This window comes from Onychomys torridus, chromosome 11 (assembly GCF_903995425.1).
Source record: "Onychomys torridus chromosome 11, mOncTor1.1, whole genome shotgun sequence".
Taxonomy (NCBI): Eukaryota; Metazoa; Chordata; class Mammalia; order Rodentia; family Cricetidae; genus Onychomys; species Onychomys torridus.
This window is the reverse complement of record NC_050453.1, coordinates 18,286,708-18,301,856: the sequence shown is the minus strand read 5'-3', so window position 1 is coordinate 18,301,856 and position 15,149 is coordinate 18,286,708. Positions and strand designations below refer to the sequence as shown.

At 38.7% G+C, this 15,149-nt stretch overlaps 1 protein-coding gene across 2 annotated transcripts in view; it reads right to left on the bottom strand.

The window, feature by feature from the left end:
* Akt3 (AKT serine/threonine kinase 3) overlaps positions 1 to 15,149 on the bottom strand; it is a 255,291-nt gene that overhangs the window by 95,509 nt on the left and 144,633 nt on the right. For both annotated transcript variants that reach the window (XM_036201762.1, XM_036201763.1), the window contains exons 4-5: positions 10,445 to 10,556; positions 1,453 to 1,597 (exon numbers count right to left, since the gene is read on the bottom strand). In XM_036201762.1, the coding sequence (XP_036057655.1) occupies positions 1,453 to 1,597; positions 10,445 to 10,556 (257 nt within the window). The remainder of the gene's footprint in view (positions 1 to 1,452; positions 1,598 to 10,444; positions 10,557 to 15,149) is intronic.

The following is a 15,149-nucleotide window of genomic DNA, read 5'->3' as shown; positions in this document are numbered from 1 at the left end:
TATTCAAACCAACAATCACAAAAGAGATGATTTGTCTACATCCTCCACATAAAGGACAGGAAAGGGGCATATAGAGGTGACACAGCAGTTAAGCACATGGACTGCTCTTCTACTAAAAATATTGGCTCGGTTCCTACATGATGCTCACAACTATTTGTAACTCCAATTCTAGGGGATCTATTATCCCTCTTCTCAACTCCCCAGGTACTGCACGCACTTGGTACACAGATACACTTGAAAGCAAAATATCCATATTTTGCATGTAATATAAAATGGGGGAAAATTAAAACTAAAAAGACAGAAAATGTTCACAGGCATTAAGTACAGAATGTTAATTAAAGAAAAAACTTTAGTCAATTCTCTAAGTTGTGACTATATAATTTCAATAAGTTCACAGATAGATAGCATGTGGAAATGAAAGGATTTGAATCCAGGAAATCTAACATGAAAAGCAGTTCTGCTCACAATACTAACACCAAATGGCAGAGTTCAATAATAGAGGAACATTTGCATACTCCACAGTTCAAAATACCAGCACTGTGAAATTAATTAATTAATTATCAACTAGTTAGTAAAATAAGTGAAAAACATAATTGGCAATACTTTGAGCATTTGTTTTTTTCACACTCGAATATAATTTATAAAATAAGCAGCAAACATATATTTAACATATACATGCAAATGACATTTCAATCTATTATATTGACCATCAAGCTACAGCTTGGATAGCTTCAGTCCATTCTTCCCTATATGTAGGAATTTTCAAATAATCACATTAGGCTAGTTTTGAATACCATTTTTTACATAATGAAGTTATTTTTAAATTTTTATAGTACTGAAAAATATTATTTACAATTCCTATATAATTATCTATTAATCTGGGGCACTGAGGAATGAAAAGTTGTGGGTTTTCTCCTTCATTGGCTCATGAGCAGCAATTAAAAGAAAATGTGTTATTTTTTTTAAATTTATTTATTTATTATGTACACAGAAGAGGGCGCCAGATGTCATTACAGATGGTTGTGAGCCACCATGTGATTGCTGGGAATTGAACTCAGGACCTTGGGAAGAGCAGTCAGTGCTCTTAACCTCTGAGCTATCTCTCCAGCCCCACTGTGTTATTTCTAAGACTAACTTTTATAGGTAGTTTTGATGAGGCTGAAGGCAAAGGGAATAAACCACAGAGACATTTCACCTTAAAGAAAACATTTAATTTCCAAATTTCTAAAATGTTGTTATCCACAAAATAAAATGTCATCTTTAAAGCACTCCTCCATCAGTCTACAGACGTTCAATACTGCAGTGCTGGTGCAATACTAGGTTTTAGTCAACAGATGCTTTAGGTTCACAAAGTAATAAATGCAGTAAGAAAACTGGCTGACATGTCTTTCAGAAGCAGTTTTCAGTATATTAAGACTGTATTTAGAAGTGAAATAAGTCATTATTTTCTACCTTTCTTTTATGATGAGTTGTAGATGCATCCATCTCTTCCTCTCCTATATTATCAATTTGTGAAGTTGGACTACAGTTCATTCTCTCCTCTTCTTGCCTCTGCAGTCGGTCTGCTACAGCTTGGATCGCTTCTGTCCATTCTTCTCTATAAAAATGAATACAATTTCTCATTAACAGAAGGTAAGTTACTTACACCTTTTATAATTTATAAGATGAATACAAATAGTCTATTGTGTAGCCACCCTCTCTGCCAACATCTCTAGGTGATAATAATCCTAAAAGCATTTTTGCTGCAGGCCTAGAGTCAGAAGTAGCACTTATATGGTAATTATAATGTTCACTTACTGCATAAAATGGTATCTACCTACAAATACATATTATACACACACACACACACACACACACACACACACACACACACACACACACACAATGTAAGCTACCCTTTGTGGTGACATTACTCCTCCTAAAACTGTAAACTGTCAAACAAAAACCCTGGTGCCCCTAGCACCATAACAGGCTGAGCAGAACACAAAGACTCACTCTTTAGACTCTGAGGAGAAAACATCGGCCCACCCGGTGCCTGTAGTGCTGTACAGAAGGGTACTGTTACGGTGAACTAATAGAGCTGTGAAGAGCTGGCATCACCCCTAATTGGCTACAACTCTAGGGAGAACTGGTCCTACTCTTCACCAGCTGAAACACTCAGGATAGAGTCCTACACCTCATTTGGGAGCACAACAGAGCTGACCCTGTTCACAGGGCCATAGACAAACTGGCTCTGAAGGGTTAAGAACAGGAGAGCAGGTCATGACCCTCTCAACCGCCATGTGGTGGTGTGGGTAAGGGGAAATGCCCTCCTTTCCTCACCCCCAACACCTGAAGCAGCTGAAGCACTTAAGAGCACAGGACCTCTGCCTTGCCTGGCCAGCACAGTAGAGGTGACCCTGTAGACAGGGGCACAGGAGCCAGCCCTGGGGGCATAAGAGGGGCACAGCCAGTACTGCCTCCCTTGTCTGTGGTGTGGTGACCGGGTAAGAGAAAGATGCCCTTCTTCTTTGTCCCTACTGCCTCCAGCTGGAGAGAGAGCTGACCACCCCCCCCTTTACCAGCTGCAATACTCAGGAAAGTTGGTTCTGCACCTCAAATGGACAGTGGAACAGAGCTGATCCTGTTGATGGAGAGGGTGAGGAGGGGAACAATACATGCAGGTAAGCCAGCCCCAAGAACATGAGCATAAGAGATCTGTCCTGCCCCCATCTACCCACCCCCGCCCCTCATTGCCATATAGAGGCATGATCGGCAGAGGAAAGATGCACAGCCCCCATGTCTAAGAAGAGTGGAAAAGCCTGCCCTGAGGTCTTAAGAGCTGGAGAGCTGCCCATACCCCTCACCAGCTGCAGCACTCAGGAGAGTGGCCCCAAAACCTCACCGAAGCAAGACAGTAAAGCTGGCCCTGACCAGTGTAGGTGTGAGAGAGCCAATCCTGGGTGTGAAAGCAGGAGCACTGGCCTGGCTCCTTGTTCATTGCTGCAAAGAGTAAACTAGTTAGGGCAGTACTGGAGAGCTCACCACGGTAGTGAGGACTGGAAAGAGCTGATAGGCTAAACAACCTTGCAACTACCCAGGCCCAGAACCAGGGTTATGAATTGGCCCACCCCAACTTCCACCCTATCAATGATCTGCAGGAGCATGTAAAGGGGCCAGTCCTGCAGACCCAAAGCTGCAGGATCTCCAGGACACAGGGTAACAACAGGATATCCAAGAGGAGTCAGCATCAATAGTGTAGCAGAAACCAGAAGCCTTGAACCAGACTCGTGGCAATGAACACTTTCAAGTAAAGATATATGAACAAAAGGGTTTACTGCATAACTCAATGTGCGACACTACAGCTTCCATGATTAGATTTTTCTTTTTTTTTAAAACTTTGTTTTTTGTTTTTTAAAGATGTATTTATTTATCATGTATACAGTGTTTTGCTTGTATGTCTGCCTACAGGTCAGAAGAGGGCACCAGATCTCATTACAGATGGTTGTGAGCCACCATGTGGTTGCTGGGAATTGAACTCAGGATCTCTGGAAGAGCAGCCAGTGCTCTTAACCGCTGAGCCATTACTCCAGTCCTAGATTTTCTTTTTATCTCTTAAATTTTATTTTATTTTATTTGGGGTGGAGGTTGGTACAAAGGGACAGGGAAATGAATGGGATTGAGGTGCATGATGTAAAAGACACAAAGAATAAATAAAAGGAAAGTTTAACACACACACACACACACACACACACACACACACACACACACACACACATCTTGGTGCCAGGTACAGAAAAAGTCCTTTTGAGCTACTAGAAGAGGAGTCCAAGAGACCCCAGATAACATGAGCTATTGCTATAGCCCTTCACTGCCTTCCAGAAAAGGAAGGCAACACTCTGCTGCTAAAGACACCACACACTTAAGACACAGGATTTCGAGGAGTCAGCCATAACCTAACATGGAAGGCCCCTCCCTGAGAACTAGCTCTCATAGTTCTGAAAGGAGCTATACAAGCTGCCAGAATGAGAAAGTAATCAACAGTCCTATTTAGCTGTAATGCCTGTGAATCACAATGACCAGAACTGCAAGACATTCTGAAAGGTGCAATAGTGGCATTTATACCCTAGGAGTAAACAACGGCCATCCTACTGGACCTAAGGTTTACTCAATATGAGGAAATTTATGCCTTGCATTGTCAACTCAGCAAACTATCTGTGGCTGCTGAGGTCATGGACCCGAGGAGACTCTAGGACTACTCTCCTCTAAACACTTGTCCTTGGGCCACAGTAAGAGCAGCTTTCACCTCCCTCATCACAGAGGCTTCTCTCTGCAGCAGATGGAGACGATCACTGAAAGTCACAGCTTGTTCAACTCAGAGAACAACTGACCATTGTGAGCCCACCCCAATCAGGACGTTTACGACACAATTCCTACGCACACTCAGGACACCACAGAAAAGAGGGTGGGAAGCTACAGCAGCCAGAGGACCAGGCCGTTTACTGCCATATAGTACCTTCTAAAGAAGAACAGAGCGCAAAATACAAGAGGGTATGGAGAAGAAAGAGATGAAACTGGGAGAGGTTCTGTGGAAGTGGTGGTTTGAATTAAAAAGGCCCCCAAAGGGAGTGGCAATATTAGAAGGTGTGGCTTTGGTGGAGTAGGTGTGGCCTTGTTAGAGGAAGTGCTTCACTGTGGAAATGGGCTTTGAGGTTTCCTATGCTCAAACTACACTCAGTGTGTCATACCACTTACTGTTGCCTTCTGATCAAGATGTAGCCAGCACCATATCAGCCTGCATGATTGCATGCTCCCCCATCATGATGATAATGAACTAAACCTCTGAACTGTAAGCTGCTACTTCAATTAAATGTTTCCCTTTTTATAAGAGTTGCCTTGGTTATGGTGTCTCTTCACAGCAAAAGAAACCATAATTAAAACATCCTTTCTTGAAAAACCAAACAAACAAAACAAAACAAAAAAACAACCAATCTAACTGGACTAGGAATTTTCTTTGTATTTAACTCACTTGGTATTTGTAGAACTTTTGGTCCTGTGGGATTGTAATCTTTAGACATTCTAGAAAAATCTCACGCACTGTTAATTTAAATTCTTCCTGCCTCACTGTCTCAAATTACTTTAAAGTTCAATGATAATCTGTAAGACCTCCTCATTGCATAATCTGCCCTCCATTCTACTATCATCAGTTTCTACTTTCTGTCCTACCTCTGCATGCTTCCTGCTGTGTAGTCTCTTCTTATTGGTCTTCAGGTTCACTAACGTGAAGCCTAACTTAAAATTAAAACCACTCACTAGCAATCAGAATTACAAAAGTCTTCCAGCAGTTTTACACTGTGTTTCTTTTTTATAATTTCTGTCAATTCCCCAGCCTTAAGCATACATACATATATACATACATGCTTAGTACTTTTAATTACTATAGAATAATTCTATTATCTGGATCCCCTATGAATCTAATTCTATAGAATCTTTGTCTTTGTACTTTTAACCACATTGTTTTAAATTTCTGTACATATATTTTAGATGATTCTTCAACACTATATATGAAACACTAGACAATTTCAGACCTAGTTAGATACAATGTCACTGTTAAGAATGTTGATAATTACTTCATAACTTTCAGACAGGACAAGGAGAAATCAAGCTGGTACTAACCTAGAAGGCCTTCCTAAAAGCTAGCTTTCACAGTTACTAAAAGGGACAATGCAGTCTACTGGGAAAGAAAATCAGTAACTGTCTTACCAAACAGTGAACTCTGTGAGTAACAATAACCAGTCTGACAAGATATTCCCATAGGTGCAATAGTGATGTGGATGTTATGGAAGTAATTAACTACTTTCTGATTGGATTTAAGGACCACTATACAGGAGGGAACTCATGTCTGATGCTGTAAACCTGGCCATGAACCATTGCCAGGTAGCTAATAGGCTCTAAGGGAGAACATATTATTGTTATTTTGCTTAAGTAGACGTAGTATCCAGCTGTCTTCTAAACATATCTTTATACCCAAAGATTAGTGCAATCTTTGTAAGAAAAGCTTCTTTTTATAGTGAATGGAAGTTGTGGTGGTTTGAATAAAAATGGCCTCCACAGGCCCATAGAGAGTGGCATTATTAGAAAGTGTGGCCTTATTGGAGTAGGTGTGGCTTTACTGAAGGAGGTTTGTCACTATGGGCAGGCTTTTAGGTCTCAAAAGCTCAAGCAAGGCTTAGTAGCTCATTCTCTTCCAACTGCTTGCAGATTTAGAACTCTCAGCTCCTTCTCCAGCACCATGTTATCCTGTATACCACCATGCTTTCCCCCATGACAATAATGGATTAAACCTCTAAACTGTAAGCCAGTCCCAACTAAATGCTTTCCTTTATAAGTCGTGGCCATGGTGTCTCTTCACAGCAATAGAAACCCTAACTAAGACAGAGGTTAAAACAGAGATTCATTGTTGGTCAAAATGTAGACAGTAAGTGACTATGCATGGAGTGCTCACCCTTAAATGGGACAGGTGTGTCACACCCCTTCCCTGTAAGGCTCATAGAACAATGAGGAATTGATGAGGACAGAAAGATTGTTAACGAGTCCTAAGTCAGGAAGGATGGGGAGGACCTGACAGGCCTGCTGCACTCATGAGCCACCGCAGTGATGGTGACTGTATAAGATAAAGCATGTCAACACTGCAGCATGAACTGGGAGACCATGAGGCCTCATATCCAGCTGAGAAGCTTGGGCAATTGAAGGTTGCTGGGGGAAAAAAGTCAGTTTTCTTCAGAAGAATGGTCACTGAGAGGTTGCATTAGACATCCCCACACCCATGAACATATTGGTGGTACTAATTGGATTCAATGAATTACCTTTTTAAAAAATGAATACATGAAGTTTGGAAGGGTTACAGAGTGGAGGGTGATCCATGGTGACTTGAAGCAGGGAGTAGGGTAGCTGTGATGAAAATAATCATATACATTTATGAAATGCTCAAAGAGCGTGAGCATTTTAAAGGCACAATAACTGAAACACTATGGAGTATGGCAAATTCTTCAAAAATTTAATAACTACCCTATGATCTAGCCATCCCACTTCTGGGCATTTATCCAAAAGAATTAAATTGGCCATTCAAAAAGGCAAGTGCTTGACCATGTTCATAGTAGTACTATTCACACAAATCAACAGATGAAAATAATCTAAGTGTCTACCAACTGATGAATGAATAAAGAAAATACAACACATATACACAGTAGAATATTCTTCACTCTTAAAAAAAGGAAATAATCCTGTCCTTTAAGGCAACATGGACGGAACTAGAGCTCATTATGGTAAGAGAGCTGGGGCCTGAAAGGACATTATCTCATGGATATGTGGAGTCTAAAGGAGAGGATGGTGATGGGCAAAGGCTACAGAGACTGTGAGAAGGGACAGATGATAGTGAAAGGCTGATTAGTGAATAGGAGTACAGCTGGAGAAGAAGTTATGACATGTTAGTGTACAGTGGGGTTACCAGATAGGAATATACTGTGCATTTCTAAGAATTATCTTAAATAAATGTCTGAGGAGATATAAAAATGTATATATGCATTAAAATGAGATTGGATCCACTAATATGTATAATTTTATGTTTTCAACTATAAGTTAACATAAACTTAATTTTAAAAACAAAAATGCAGTAAAATATCTAAGAAAATTTTTATTTAGACAACAAAAGATAATATGAAAAACTGCTTCAAGTTAAAGTTTAATAATGTTTTTCTAATTAAAGCCAGGAGTACTACTATTAAAGACAACAGAAAAATGAAGGCAAAAAAGAAAATGAAAATCTAAAAGCCCCCCCAACACACGTGTATACATGTACATGATTTAATAATTGTTGAAAAGAATGAATTAGTAAGATCTGAGACATTAGATTCTCCACATAGAAAAAAATGCATAATCTTGTATTATCCATTGAAATAAATGTAGCACACACGATCCATCTAGTTTACAACACAAAAGAATTTCAGACTAGGGCCAGAATATTACAAAGAGAATTTCTAACCCCAAGCACCTCTAAGTCCTCACTGACATTGGATGAGAGCTCTATGAAACCTCCAGACAGTAGATGCCTCATGAATGTAGACAAGCATACTCCAACAGCACACTCAATAGGCTAATTAATTCCCATTTCCTTATATATAAATGAAAACTGATTCTTCAGATGAGTAGACTAATATTGCAGGAAAGTCAAAGGATTTTAGAGGCTTAAGATGTATCTATCTCTTATCTATCTCAGCCCTCAGGAAGTTAAGGCAGAGGACTGTCACAGTCTGAAGTGATCCTGGGTAACACAGTTAAGTTTCAGGCCAACCTGAACTGCACAACAAGACACAACAAGACACCCCAAACTGAAGATCTGGCTTAGATTCAGGTTTGGAAACAACAACTCAAAAACAAATCAAGTTTCATTGAATGTTAAAAGTCCACTCAAAATAACATTTTCCAAGAAATATGATAACAGGAGAGCATTGCATTAATTCAATCATCTAGCAAACATTTTGTCATCACATCCTGGACTATGTGCTGAAGAATTTCAAGAAAAATAAATAAAACAAAACAAGATAAATGTCTATCAACTGATGAATGATCCTTGCTGTCAAGAAGGTTATAAAAGCAAATAAAGGTTATAGTAATGATATACTTGGTTAAAAAACTAGGGAGAGGCTAGAGAGATGCTCAGTGGTTAAGAGCACTAGCTGCTTGTGATGATATTTTATTTGTGCTAAAATTATTAACATAATTTATATGTTAATAAATAAGATTTGCCTGGAGATCAGAAGTCATAGCCAGCCATAAACAGAAGTCAGGCAGTGGTAGAACACACCCTTACTCCGATCACATGGCAAGCAGTCTCTGTGTGTTCAAGGACACAGCCAAGGGTGATGAAACATGCCTTTAATCCCAGTCCCAACCATAGAAACCTGAAGGTCTGTATAGATGGGCAGTGACTAGGAAGTGATGTGGCTGGGCTTAGAGCCAATGAGAAGGCAGAACAGCAAGGCAATAAAGGCATAGGTTAGACAGGAAGAAGCTCTCTTGGGAAGCTACAGGAGGTGGTGAGCTAGGGTTAGTTGGCGGCTATTGCTCTGATCTCGATGGCTTGCACTCCTGTATTTGGCTCTGTGTTTCTTATTTAATAAGACTGCTTAAAAATTCATCTACAGATGTTCTTCCAGAGGACCCAGGTTTGATTCCTAGCACTCATAAGGGAGCTAACAACCTTCTGTCTGTAACTTCAGTTCCAAGAGATCTGAAACCCTCCTCAGGTCTCCATGGGATGTACACATAAATGGTACATGAACATGCATACAGGCAAAATACACAAACACGTAAAGTGAAAAAGAAACATAGCCATGTAACTATGCAGCCAAGGGATATTGCTAGCCTACCAAAGTAAGTGCTGGGGGAAAACTGCTGCTTGACACTAAGACCCAAAAGATACTAGAATTATCATGACCACAGCTCTATGTGGAGCAAATAAACTCCATGTGCAGAAGGCCTAGGGTAGATAACGGTAAAGTTCAACATAAACAAACGTAAAAATTGGGGAGGGGAGACAAACAAGCCTGTATGCACTCCAAAATAAAGAATGATATTAAACGTATAGGAAATAAACTAGCTGGGCAGTGGTGCTCATGCCTTTAATCCCAGTACTCGGGAAGCAGAGCCAGGCAGATCTGAGTTTGAGGCCAGCCTGGGCTAGAGAGTGAGCGAAATCCAGGACAGGTACTAAAACTACACAGAGAAAACCTGTCTCAAAAAACCAAATAAATAAATAAATAAATAATAAGCTATTATCAGTGTCAAACTTGTATTTTTCTTTTCTATATTCCCTAAAGTAATGACAAATCACAATTTAATGATTGAAAGTATTATTAAAATAAAAATTTGGATAAGACTGGAGCGACGGCCCACGGATGGCACACAGATGATCCTCATCATGCTGCTGTGCACCCGTCAGTCACAGGACAATCAGTCACACTAACCAATCATATTATTTACTAGTATTCTAAACTTAAGACCCAAATCTCAGAATCCTTCTCAATGTAATATTGCAGGCAACCAACTGAAGCTAATATGCATCCAGGCAGAAATGCTCCTTAAATCCATTTACTACTGTATTTCATTCAGAATTTCAAAGTTGAGTATAATCAACTGTACATATTATAAAAAGATAATTTGTATATAAAATGTGCTCAAGCTTTAAAAATATTTGTATAACTGTTTTTTCTGAAAAAGTGTATTTTAAAGTAGTCCAAGGGTGTTTTATCATTTTTCCAGCCCCAGTTAAACATGCAAGACAACAGAAACAGAGCAATAAAGTATAACACGCTGCAAATGTATTTATATCTAACAAATAATAATCTAGCTACAAGTACATCTTTAGACTATTTTTTAACCTAATATAAATAAACAAGTCTCTTACCTTTCCTCTGGAGTATCTACATGAAATGTTCTCTCTATAACAGTGGTCCACTGAAGACATCTGATAATAAATGTATTTGGCTTTGGTCGCTCTGTTTTCATTAACTGGCATTCTATAAATAAAGTCAAATATCTCTTTAAATATACAAGTTCTTAAACCATTACGTAAATAGACGACAACTACAGAGTGCCATTCTAAACAGAACCCACTGCAACAGACAACTTTTCACAGATTCAAGGTCACTCACAACCTGACTTTACTATTTCTTTTCTTTTTTTTTTTTTTTTTTTTTAACTGAGGATCGAACCCAGGGCTTTGCACTTGCTAGGCAAGCGCTCTACCGCTGAGCTAAATTCCCAACCCAATGACCTTAGTATTTCTTTCCAGACCATCACCACTATGACCAGTTCAACCAGTTAAACGAGACTCTTCAATTTTCCCAAACACATCCTGTTCTTTCTTGTACCCTTAACTTTGCTTCAGTGGCTTCTACCATCTGAAACACCTATTTATTTTACCCCTATCAATTTGCAAGCCTCAACTGTGGTAGCAATACCAATCCTTTAAGGTCTAGGTGAAATCATACTCATTCCATTATTTATTTATTCACTTATTTATTTTTTACTCTGGGACACAGACTTGCCATTTCCCCCCTCTACAGTTTCCTTATTTATAATTATGCCCTTTGTTTTTCACTTGACATTGTATTATAGTATCAAACATCTTAAGAAGGTAGCTTTTACCCTATGAAGTCTTCTGAAAAATAAACTGCTTGTAATTCTTGGTATCCACAGTCACTAGAATCAGTCAGTCATGAACTGATCAGATTCTGTTCAAGGAATATCTAGGAAAACTTCAAATAAAGAAACATGGTATAATGGTTAAAAATATGAATTTTAGAGTCTCACGAGGGAAAGGAAAGCAGAAGCCACTTCTAAAGGGCAAGCCAAGTAAGGCATGGGTAGTCCAACCCTTAGAGCCCATAACCCTCCCAAGCCTAGAACCCAATTATGAGTTTGATAAGACAGTGATTGCTTCAGGTGATGGTTCAGGGGTAGAGAGAAACCCTATTGTGTTATTCTATAAGACTGTTAGGGCAATGGCAAGGCACCATCTTAAAAGAGAACCTACTGTCAAAACAAACAAACAAGAAACTGAGCTATCCTGGGAGACTGTATACAGGGAGCAACCATAGATCAGGGAGTCTTAATTTGGCCTACCACAATCCCATGGTAAAACAGTTGTATAGAATAAGGATCAGACACTGAAAAGTAGCAGAGTGTAGAGCAAGAAGCTCCAATAAGATAAGGAAGTGCTAGGAACAAATCTCATTAACTGAGAATCACCTTGCAGAGACCAAAAGCTCTAAACCTGAGGTCTGCAGGAGATAGAACTCTGGAGCCACCTATCTTGAAGGTACAAAGGCAGGTATTCTGCCTGCACAAAGCCCAGTATTAAAGCTGAGTCCAATAGTTTCAACACACTTGGAAAGCATCCACTAGCTAGATATTAGCCACTTCTGGAGCATATAAACCGAGAAAAGGGTAGTATCTTGATAAGGTGTGATAACCTGCCCAGCCCACAGACTGCAAAGTTAAGTGTGGTGTGTAGAAGTCCTAGTATATGACCAAGAATGGAAGCTATCGAAGTGAAGACAACTTTGATAGACATCAGACACTTATCCAGTACAGACTCAGTAACAGCATACACCAGAAAGAGGCAAAAGTTCACACTTCAAAAGACCCTCCCAATATACACACCTGGCACACTATAGTTTCCAAAGACACACAAAGAAGCTGATGGATATTTCACCTTTCCTTTTCATCTTTGCCTTCCATTTTTCCCTTTTTAAAAATTTTAATTAAATTTTAATTAAAAACATTTTAATAAGATTTTTATTTAATGTATTTTTTACATGTTTTTGACTTTTCCTTTTATATAGTATTCTAATTTTATATAATTCATTGTTGCTCACCCTTTTTTCCTTCTCCTGATCTTCTGTTTTGCTTCTGTATAATTCCCTCCCCACTCTCATTCTCGAATTTTAATGATATTTTAACTTGAATGCATTGAATTAAAAAATACATTTTTACATTTTTTTCTTTACTTCTCTTCCTTCATTTACCTAATTTTGTGTTTTCCCCTTAATCTCTTGCTCTTTTCTAACCCGTCATAATATTCTTTTCAATTTCTCATTTATTTATTTAACCTTTCCTCGCCTCTGTTTCTGTCCTTGCCTGCCTGTAGTGGCTTGAATGAGACCCCCCATCTGTTCATCTGTTTGAAGGCTTGGGCCAAAGCTGGGAAGGATTCGAAAGGCCTTACTGGAAAAGGTTTGTCAGCAGGGTTGGGCTTTGAGGTTTCAAGAGATTCTTCCCTCCCTCCCTCCCTCTGTCCGTCCGTCCGTCCGTGTGTGTGTGTGTGTGTGTGTGTGTGTGTGTGTATCTGTGTGTGTGTGTGTATCTGTGTGTGTGTGTATCTGTGTGTGTGTGTGTATCTGTGTGTGTGTGTGTATCTGTGTGTGTGTGTGTATCTGTGTGTGTGTGTGTATCTGTGTGTGTGTGTGTATCTGTGTGTGTGTGTGTATCTGTGTGTGTGTGTGTGTATCTGTGTGTGTGTGTGTGTTCTCTCCCCCACTTCCCTCCCTCCCTCCCGTCCACCTCATGCTTCTGGATCAGATGTTCAGATGTAAACTCTCAGCTAGTGTCCCAGCACCATGCCTACCCACTACCATGGTCCCTGTATGGTCATGGACTCTAAACCTCTGAACTGTGAGACTCAAATTAAATGGTAAATTGCCTTGGTCATGGTGCTCTGTCACTACAGTAGAAAAGTAACTAAGATACTGACTTTATTGTATTAATTATGTCCATACTTATTCTACTAAATTTTTAACTTGATAGTACATCATAGTAGTTTCCATTTGCTGTTTTATGGCCATTGGTATATTAATAGGCTTTAATAGACATTAAGTATATGTCTGTATTTCTATGACTTGATGCTGTTAAAGTAGCTTGGTTTTTGCTAAGTTGTACCAGATATGATCATCAAATAAAACCGTAAGAAAAAGCCACACTAAGAGACATGCAAATCACAACACAGAGACACAAGAAATATGAAAAACTAAGGTATCATGATTCCTCCAAATGACTGGTGACACATGAACTACCAAAGTACAATATACTAAATGTAAAAATGAAAATATTGTAAGTTTATAGAGAAAAAGGCATGAAAAGGTATTAAAAGCAAGCAGATAAATTCAATCCAGAAACCACAGTCAGGAACATGTGAGAAAAAAAAAAAAGAAAGAAAATGGAGGGGGGATAATTAGCAATATTTATAAAAAGCAAAATAGAAGAAAACCTCAACAAGAAAATTGATGAGGGCGTTGGTAAACTGGATATGAAAATTTTAATGGGGACCAAAACATCTCAGAATTCTGAAATTCAATCAAGGTGGCAAATCTATTAATCTATAGAATAGAAAGATCTGAGATAACCATTTTAAAAAATCAAAATTGTATTTGATGAAATTATAGCAGAAAACTTCCCAAATCTATAGACATCCAAACACAAGAAATGTTTAAAATCTCAAACAGATAAGAGAATCACTTCAAAACACAATAAAGTCAAACTGTAAAATAATCCAATGCAAAGAAACAATATTGAAAGCTGTATTGGGGGTTGGGGATTTAGCTCAGTGGTAGAGCACTTGCCTAGCAAGCACAAGGCCCTGGGTTCTGTCCTCAGCTCTGGAAAAAAAAGAAAAAAAAAATCCTGTGTGCAGGCATGTGTTTATGCACAGTATATGTGACACATGCGTATGCCTGTCTCTGTGGATATGTGGAGCCCAGAGAAAGGCACTGGGCATCTTTCTTCCCACTCTCTGTCTTACCATTTCAAGAGGGAGCATCTGCTTCCAACCTGAAGCTTACTTTCAAATGTCTGTTAAACTAACTCTTACATTAAGCAGTTACACTAGTTAAGCTTCTGGGGAGTAATCAACTACAAGCTGAATTTCAAACACTCTGCTTACTTTACACCATTCTGAACCACAGATGACAAAGTTTGTTCGAAATTCTAATTTTTCTGCAAACTTGAAAGCCAATTAACAGGACTGTAACATGCCAAATCAATATATATAATCTCCAAAAGAAATTTTGAGAAATCATCTGTTCAGATTATACCAAAAAGTTTAAGATTTTATTTCAACCCTTTTAATCTTTTAAATACTAATTTAAAAAATATTCTACTGAGGCTGGGCATGGTGGCAGAAATCTATAATTTTATTACTCAGGAAGCAGAGGCCGGTGTATTTCTGTAAGTTTGAGGCTAGCTTGGTCTACAAAGGGAGTTCCAAGATAGCCAGGGATACAGATTGAGACCACCTCCTACCACTCAAAGAACTCAAGATTAAACAAAAAGTTCTGATAGTCAATGTAAAAAAATCATAACATATTCCATTTATCATAAACATATACATAGTTTATATTGAATAATTAAATGATGCCAACTGAAAGTTTATTTTTAAACTTCTAAGTATATTTTTATTTAATACATTTCCTTTTAATGTTTTCATTATTGCTCAGACAAAAAGACATGATGTCCAATTATAATTCCACCTTAGAAGATATTTATTTAATATACTGAAGACAGGTTAAGGCGGTGCCCAATGGACAACAATCCCAGCACAAACACTGAATGGT